The sequence below is a fragment of the Adiantum capillus-veneris genome, chromosome 26 (assembly GCF_014529385.1).
Source record: "Adiantum capillus-veneris isolate H3 chromosome 26, ASM1452938v2, whole genome shotgun sequence".
Lineage (NCBI taxonomy): Eukaryota > Viridiplantae > Streptophyta > Polypodiopsida > Polypodiales > Pteridaceae > Adiantum > Adiantum capillus-veneris.
The window spans coordinates 38,394,741-38,404,233 of NC_140956.1; the positions used below are offsets into that span (position 1 = coordinate 38,394,741).

Consider the following 9,493-nt stretch of genomic DNA (forward strand, 5'->3'; position numbering starts at 1 on the left):
TCTAACAGTTTTTCAATGTACAGCAGGTGTTGGGTTTGTGTGTTGACTATCACTTTGTTTGTGTGTTGCATGGTTCTCAGTTTATGTGTTGACTCTTTGTTCTAGCTGTTGAGAAGGCAAATCAAAAGTAAAGGGGTATCTAGCACTACCTGAGTTTGCCCCTATCAAATGTAATCGGGTGTTTTTGTAGGTGCAGGTGCCCTTGCTCGAAGGGCCCAAGTAGCATGATAGGTTTTGTATAGTGGTGAAGCCTTGATGATTTGTATCAACATCGGGGCGAGGTCAGTTTATTTTCATTAAGGGTCTTTGAAAGTACATCCCTTGTGTGTGGATTATCGCTCAGCCTCAAATGGAAAATTATAGTAGTTTTTTAATCTAGATGTTTGGACTAATGAAGGGTTGTCTATTATCATCTATGTTACAAAAAATGTTATGTTGTACTTTCAAGCATGTAGTGTGCTAATGATCTTATGTGATTCCTTGTGATATGTGCAAATGATTTTAGATGAGATGTTGCCTTGCTTAGGTAGTAGAAAAACAACAATGACAATGTAGATGAGGATGTAGGGAAGGAGTTTTTAAGGCTTAAGACAAATTTGTGTTGCTTCTCCTTCGATGAGGATTGTAGTGTGTATGTAATGGCTAAAGCTATTTCAAGCTACTTACGCAGATGTTTTGTATGACTCTAGACAAAAGTCTGCAACTTCTGTTGAACAACCATGCGCGAGACAGAAGAGAGAGAGAACTCCATATCTCCAAACCCCAAAGTGTGTCTCTTGATCACACGAGATGCGTTTATATAGAGGGGACCAGGGTGCTATATATAGAGATACTATAGAGACACACTTTGGGGTTTGGCGATATGGAGTTCTCTCTCTCTTCTCTCTCGCGCATGGTTGTTCAACATGGTATCAGAGCCCCTCGTAACTTTATGTGCGCTCTTGCTACAACTGTGGAAGATATACAACTCATCTTATTGGCGGAAAGCTTCAGAGTTTTTGTTCGTAGCTTTTCATATATGGCAAATTCCTACACTATGGAAAAGATGACAGGCTTTGTTGCGTGTCATGCGATTCTGTGGGGACTATAGTACCTTCATATCATGGATAAGGCTGCCAACTCCATTCACAGCTATGGCAAGCCAGCGTACTATCACTAAAAGAGCAAGGCTTGATTTATTCAAAAAGCACAAGAATCGGGTCAGGTTTCATGACGTTGCTGAGGTTTCATGGAGAAAGCAAAAGAGAGGTATATGGCTCGGTATTAAAGGATGGCGTCTGAAGACAGAAGTGATATCAGCCTAACGACGGAGGTAAAATTGGAGCCCCCCCTTGAACAAGAGTTGCACGCCTTGCACCAGTTGCTGAACCATGCTTCGAATCGACGAGTCCATAAGGGTGTCAAGCTTCCGTGGCGCCTTGTGACGGCTGTGATAGCCTCCACCGGGCACTTTGTCTTTCATAATTTAGAATGCTATTTTAATTCTCGTGCTGTTTTTTGTACTGTGGACCCAGCTTTGGTACTGTCAACCAGCTTTGCTGACGACGTTAATTGACAGGGTGCAATCATATTGAAGTCGACAAACAAGGTGGGGGAGATATCAGGTTTGCTGAGCCTTGCTTCAAATCGGCCACTCCATAAGGGTATCAAGATCGTGTGGTGCCTTGCGACCGCTACGACAAATTTGCCTTGCCTTGTTTCTCTCTCAGAACTACAATGCGCTTGGGAGGCAAATCCCTAGCGTTGATGAATCATGGGACAATTTCAAATCAATTTCTTTAGAAATATCACCATCCAAGCTTCCTTGGCTCTTGGAGTTTCCAGCTAGACCCACTCAACATGGATCAGAGACAGGTTCCAATTGGCTTTACTGAAGAAGACCTTAACCGCGAATTTCTTCTTGGACCTCGAATGACTCGGATGCATCATCAGATTTAGCAAAGAAGCAGGTCAAGATCTGTCAACATGGATCAGAGGTAGGTTCCAGTTGGCTTTACTGAAGAAGACCTTAACCGTGAATTTCTTCTTGGACCTCGAATGACTCGGATGCATCATCAAATTTAGCAAAGAAGCAGGTCAAGAACTGTAAGATCTTGAGATCAAGATTCTACAAAATCTATTTGATTGCACTCTCACCATCTCTTGACCAGTGATATTGCATCTAGAATATGGTCGCAACCCCCAACCGGATTCATGTGAAGGAGTAGTGAATATATAGATATTATGATTGACAACAAATCAAACAGGCAGATGACAGGCAGAAGGTGATAAATTCCAAAGATGTACAAATGGGATTTTCAAAGATATACAATTTTGAACTATGAGGAGGCCTCTAAGCGAGATAAGGATCCATCTATACTCTTGATGTTGGAGATGGTACCCAACACTGGTTTTGGCTGTACTCTTGATGTAGAAGGTCATATCTAGATATACTCTTGATATCGGAGGTGATACCTGATCATGGTTTACTCTTGATGTTGGAGGTTTACATCCTGTTCAATCCGACTATACATGACGAAGTTAAAGGTACATCTCTCGGAGGTTTACTATTATTGTATCCTATTTCTATTTGTTGGTGTTGGACATTTTTGTCTGGACTAAAAGGATTTCTTCTTGTCTCGTCAAAGCCGTGTGTTATGGCTAACATGAAGCCTTTTGACATGGCAAGATAACTTATGTTATGGCTACATTGAAGTTTTGTCGTCTCGTAAAAGATTGATGCTGATGGATCGGCATAGCTGAATTTTTTTTGTCTCGTTTGGCAATTGAACATCTATCGTCTCTTCTGGCTACTGAAACTCTATCTTCTCGTCAGCCACTGGAAATATATCGTCTCGCCATCCATTGAAAATATATCGTCTCGTCAGCCTTATCGTCTCGTCAACCTTATGTTATGGTATGCATTTTCTCTGCTTGCAAGTGTACAAATAATCTAAGGGGCCCCATTGTGTTTTTATATGTCGGCTTTGTATATATGTGTGCACTTGTGATTACATTGATATTATGTTTGTTTCTATGTCGTCTGCATATGTGATTGCATCGTAGTTACGTTTGTTTCTCTGTCGTCTCTAGAACGGCCTCGCGAACCGTCTCTAAGGACAATGTGCTGTGGTTATTTCTAACCTTCACGTCTCGATATGTTTCTTGAGTTGATATTGTTTACAGGATGAAAGTCACATCAAGGAGTGTGTATAGAGGCTCAAAGATATTCAAGATGCACAAAGATATTGAAGGTTTTTCAAAGATATTGAAGAATTTGCATCAATCCAACTATATATAGGATTATTAAAGACCTTTGAAAGGGCACATTTGTAAAACAGGAGTGATGTAGCTCCTTTGAACATTGTAAATGTATATTTAAATTATTTTAATATAACGGTGGGTATATATAGAGCTGTGGATTTTTCCCTTGAGCCCCCAAGGGTTTTTTCATCCACAGTTAGGGACCTTCATTTGAGTGGGGGTGTTGAGCTCTATATAGTATCTCTATATATAGCACCCTGGTCCCCTCTATATAAACGCATCTCGTGTGATCAAGAGACTCACTTTGGGGTTTGGAGATATGAAGTTCTCTCTCTCTTCTCTCTCGCGCATGGTTGTTCAACAACTTCAACTTTCGCAGTGCTAGATGTTTGAACCTTAAATCCCTCTTGATTATAAGAGTGTACTCTACATACGTGTTTTCTGTTTTTGATCCTAGTCCTATAGTTATGTCCATTAAGTCTATTTGAACGATGCCTATTTTTTACGGGTTGCCCACTCCAATTTTGTGTAACTTGAAATAATGTTGTTGGGTGGATCAATAATTTAATACTTATGATGTTTAAGGAAGTATGGTTGTGCTTGATGATCTTGATTGCCACGCAGTTACTTTCATTTAAGGTTGATAATTGTACTTGTTTGATAGAAATTATTGTGGTTGAAAAGAGAAGAGGCTTCAACTTGGAGTGTTACTGTATATCAAGTCATGCTCGTAAATTGGTTAGGAGTTTAGAGCTTGCTATACAGTAACACAATATTTGTTGTTGATTGTCTTAAGTCTTCAATAAATGGGGTGTAGCTTTGAGTTGATTCTATTTTTGGAGATCTATTTCATGGTTACTCATGTGATTTTTTTTTTTGCTAATGTATTGAATTTATTATGATCTCTTTTTGAAAGAGGCAAGGTACTGGTCAATGAGGCATATTTATGTGTTACTTTTTGGTATGATTGCTTTTGGCATGGTCACCAGAGGGATATGGTAGGCTTGGTTCTAATACACAAGATGCTCCATAACTACGCTGATCTTTTTGGCATAGTTGCGAAGTGCTCATGCTCATATGAATGTGGCTCTCCCACAAGTGGACATGGGCCTAGAGTGGACCCCAGCCCTGCCAGTGCAACACTCACCTTTTCATTGTGATGATGCAAAGTTCTGAGATGATTGGTAACTATGCTCGCGAGACCATGATTTGAGTTGCAAAATTCTCATAGCAGTCTTGAAAAAGTGGCAGGCTCTCTTTCACAAGTGAGCATTCTTTCACACGAGGACTAATTTCCAAAACAAATTAAGTGTGTAATATTCTTATGAGAGTATTTAAAAGTTGTCATTTATTTCATAACATATATTTATAGACATTCCCACAAGCTAACCTTTTGTTCCTTGGCAACAATGCTAGTTTTTTGGCATAGTCGCAAATTAGCTTGCCAAGAAGCCATTGATGCTCCCATGAATGTGGATCTCCCATAGGTGGACACAGGCGTAGAGTGGACTCCAGCCTTGCTTTTGGAACACTCACTTTCTGATTGTGACGCTGCAGAGTTATGAGATTATTGGTAACTATGCATGTGTGACAATCCTCTAAGTTGCAAAATTTTGACGGGTTGTGAAAAAGCGGCAGGTTCTCTTTCACTTGATATGAATCACATGACTATTTTTTGTAATAAATTAATTGTGAAATTATTATTGAGAGAATATTTAAAAGTTAAATGTTTTTTTAATTTCACAACTTACATATATAGATATTCCCACAAGTTAACTTTTTTTTCCCACCTTTTGAATGTGGGAATGTGGAAGTCCCGTATGAGGGAATGCTATTTCTTCACTTTCTCATGTGAGAAATTTATCCCTTCTGGGAAAAATACTAATTTTTCACTTTCCCATGTGTGAAAACTTTATTCCTTGTGGGAAAAATACTGATTTTTGATCTCGCGCAAAAGGGAAAATATTCCCAGGGGGTTTTATATTCCCACCTCAACTTTGCAGTTTGCCTACCGTTCCCTTAATTTTTCATAGTTCGTTTGTGGGAAATATAGTGGGAAAACCACCATTTTTCCCTAGAGGGAAACGTTCAAAAGTTTCTTGTGGGGCTTAGTTTTAACTAAGCCTCGTGTGACCATGCCCTTATACAGCGCCTCAGCTGATAATGACAAAAAGAAAAACTCCGGCGTGCGACGTCGTGCGACGTGTGATGCATGACTGATTGAAGGTTCCCTGTCCAAACTCCGTACGAGAGAGAGAGAGAGAGAGAGAGAGAGAGAGATCACAGATTATCAAAATTGGCAAAGCTCTTCGCAATGCACCTTGTTATGTCTCATCTATGAGACTGTCAGACCGGACTTCTTGTAGGATCAGGCCTTTCAAAAAAAACAAAAGGAAGGAAGAGAGAGAGAGAGTATACAGCTGTGCATCAGCAATTCATCAGGTGGCAATTGATAGAGTGAGTTTTGCAGGTTCATCAAACGTATATTCAAGGACAAGAAAAGAAAAGGTTGATAATGCCAAGGAAAGCAAAAGAAAGGCTGATGATGCCCTAGCTGTGAATGCCAAATCTGAGTGCAAGCCATGTTGATGGTTTGCCATTGCCTGTATGAGATTTTCATTGCGCGCCTCTGTGAATGCTTCACAGCTAGTTGTTCAGCTGATGAGGACACTGTGTCCCATGAGATTGTCCAACCACCGATAGGTGACACCATTACTCCTGTGCTATTTCTTAATAGCAATATTACAGCTAGCAATAGTCGTCCTTGTGTGCTGCATGCAGATTTCAAGGACAGAAAACCATGGAAATTGTGGGCAGAGTGGAGGAGATTCTGGCCCGGTATAGTTTTCAACTATACGTCGAGCCGAGCGGGCCGGCTGATCTGTACCCTTCTGAAATTATCAATACGGCTGAGAATCGGTTCCTATCTCACAGCAATATCAATAATATAGCCAGGGCTGGCGTTGTGGGACGAGATAGATCCGTTTTTGTCAAGATGCTCTTCAACGAAGCTAGCAGACAATTTAAAGCTTCTTGCATTCTGCTCAATGTAGAGGATCAGATGAGTTCCCCCAGTGGCCTTCTGAAGCTCCACTGTACGCTCCTCCAACACTTGTTGAAATTAACAGATTTGCCTAAGATTCAGAACACAGCGCAGGCAAAACAGTATTTGTGGAACGTCAAGTGCCTTATAGTGATTGATGGCCTTGCAGAAGATTGTGACATGGAGCAACTGAGAAGCCTTCTGCTAATCCCCCCAGCTGGTAATCAGCGAAATTACGATCACCTTGGACGTGGTAGCTTCCTGGTTGCTACTAGCCGATATCCTCATATCTTTCGGCCCTATGGCATATTAAGCTCATCTGGATTTGTATTGGATGAAATGATAAGGTTACCAGACCAAGAGACCAGCTTACAGATTGCTGAAAAGAGCAGGAAAAGCCTTGCTATCTATTCTAGTGAAGACGACAATGAACAGTTGGATGCATTTGTTAGCCAGCTGAAAGAATCTCTCGGCACTCTCGGCTTGCATGTGTTTACGGTGTCGAGAGTTGAGCTTCTGAATGTGGTCAGTCAAAATCAGACTTACATGGCCCTTGTCATTTTCTCCGGCATTGATTCTAATTTACTGGACGAGCTGGCAACAGAATTCACGAATTATCCTGATGCCAAGCTGGTGCTTATCAATTACGGCTTTCCATGTGAATATGTCGATCTCCCAGTCATTACGCTACCCTCTGATCACGATCATGCCCGCAATTCAAATCTTATGAAAAATATCATACACTTTTCGATCGATATTAGACCAAACGAGTAAGCAAGCCAGTAAAATATGATATTTCTGATTTCCTTGTGTTCAATTTAATAATGTGGATGATTGGCTGCTCTATATGCTGGCAGGTTTAAGTCCCTGATCAACGAGATCGTATTGAAGCACATGCATCATAAATGCAAGGTGTCTCTGACTGAATTCCCGGCAGGTCTGATGAAAAGTCAGCAACAGCTGGAAGATATCATTCATAACCACCACGAATTCCTAAACGAAGGGAAGCATGTCTCCATTGGCATAGTAGGAATGGGGGGAATAGGGAAGACCACACTTGTGAGCTCCTTTTACAACAAATTTCATAGCAGATTTGACGTGTCTATCCTGCTGCTCGGTATTCGAGAAAAGGCAAGACGTCCAGATGGGCTGCTTCAGCTACAGAAATACATGATTAAACGTGTGCTGGGAGATCGACATGCACGAGCTGATGATGAGCTTCATGACGTCCTTGAAGGTATCCCACGTCTCTCTCAGAAGTTCTCTAATATCAAAGCCCTGATCATCTTGGATGATGTTGAAGACAGCTCGCAGATGGAAGCACTTTTCTTACCATTGGATCAACTAGCACCAGAGAGTGTAGTAATTGTTACGAGCCGCAACCGTGATGTTTTCGCTGCTCCCCTCCATCCCGTGAGTGAGATCTATGAGATGGGCCTATTGGATTCTGTCAGTGCACGATTATTGTTTTATTGGCATGCTTTCCTGAAACCATTCCCACCAGATACTCTGAGATTAATGACCCAAGAAGTGATCGATGCATGCCAAGGTCTCCCACTTTCGCTCAAAGTCATTGCTGCTCATGTTTACGTGATATCAGACAGGCTCGGGAGATCTTTGAGATTTTGAGAGTGAGTGTAGATGCTTTGGAAGAGTATCAGAAGGAGGCATTTATTGATGTTTGTTGCTTTCTTATTGGGAGGCCAGTTCAAACTGTTGTAAGGTTTTGGGGCCACTGCAGGCGCTCCTTGGCCACCTTGGCAGGTGTCAAGGACGTGCTAAAAAATAAATGCTTGATTACAGAGGATCCCAGGGATGGGACCATAGGGATGCACGATCAGATTCGAGATATGGGTAGATACCTTGCTGCTCAGCAGCCATTCAAATACCCATATATTGCTGCTGAGCAGCCATTCAAAACACGCGTTTGGGATGTAAGAACTGCTGAGGATATACGCAGTCAGGTGAGTTATGCTGCTCTAGCTCCATATACTTCAACTAACTTCTCAACAAATACTTACGACTGGTCAAGTTGTATTTTTTCTTCTTTTGGAAGTAGGACGACAAGGTTATTGGCAGATTGTCTGGGCTGGCCTGGATATCCCAAGATGTAACACTTTGCGATGAAGCAGTCTGGCTTCTTTCGATCCGTGTGAGGCTTCTTCTGATGTGCAATGTGCACATGAAACCGACTGAAGAGTTTCCAGATGTTCGATATGATCAACTAAGGTAACTGAAGCTTATATATTTCTGAGTGCTAATTTTATTGATCCTCGCATGCTCACTTGAAGCTTTTTGGGATCTTTGTACTACTGCAGATGGTTACAGTGGCAGCACAGTAACTTCACGCACCTCCCTCGGGGGTTGTCATGCTCTAGGGAGCTGCGCATTTTAGACCTCTCTAGAAGTTCAACTTTGCAAGGTCTATGGAGAGACTCAGCAGAGGTAATTTACATCCATCCAATTATTTCCTTATTGACTAACACTACAAGAGGTTATTCATATTAGCGACGTTCACACAGCGACGTTCAAAAAAACAAATCCCGGCGTCATTATGAGCGTCGCTATGAGCGTCGCAAATTTACTTGTAAAAAAAATAACAGAGAGCGTCCAAAAACTCAGATCTCAGATTTGAATTTTTCGACGCCCTCAATCAAAGAGCAGGTAACGCTCTCCCTCTCTCTCTCTCTCTCTCTCTCTCTCTCTCTCTCTCTTTCTTCTCCACACACACACACACACACACACGAGGAGAGGAAGGAGAGCCAGGTATGTTCCTTCCCTCTCCTCACTCTCATGTTCCCTTCCCCTCTTTCTCTCTCTCTCTCTCTCTCTCTCTCTCACACACACACACACACACACACAAACACACACACACACACTCACACATAGTGTTTTTGAGAGAGAGAGAGAGAGAGAGAGAGAGAGAGAGAAAGAGTACAAACATAAACAAAAACGCACACGCACATACAAAAACAAAGAATGCACACACATTGAGAGAGGAAAAGATAGAGAAAGCATGCATAAACAAAAAACGCACACATTGAGAGAGGAAAAGAGAGAGAGAACATGCATAAACAAAAAACCGAACATTGAGAGAGGAAAAGAGAGAGAAAACATGCATAAACAAAAACACACACACATTGAGAGAGAAAGAGAGAGAAACTAATTTAACGTCGTAGGAAACTAATTAAAATTAAAAGACCTAAA

At 41.5% G+C, this 9,493-nt stretch overlaps 1 protein-coding gene and 1 pseudogene across 1 annotated transcript; both read left to right on the forward strand.

Annotated features, from left to right (window-relative positions):
- The first annotated feature begins 5,757 nt into the window (after nucleotides 1–5,757).
- LOC147423284 (uncharacterized) lies at nucleotides 5,758–7,161 on the forward strand. Its single transcript, XM_086501226.1, has one exon. The coding sequence runs from the start codon at nucleotides 6,044–6,046 to the stop codon at nucleotides 7,058–7,060; it is 1,017 nt and encodes a 338-aa protein (XP_086357352.1). The 5' UTR covers nucleotides 5,758–6,043; the 3' UTR covers nucleotides 7,061–7,161.
- Nucleotides 7,162–7,172: 11 nt separating this feature from the next.
- Nucleotides 7,173–8,939, forward strand: LOC147423285 (disease resistance protein L6-like; annotated as a pseudogene).
- Nucleotides 8,940–9,493: the final 554 nt, after the last annotated feature.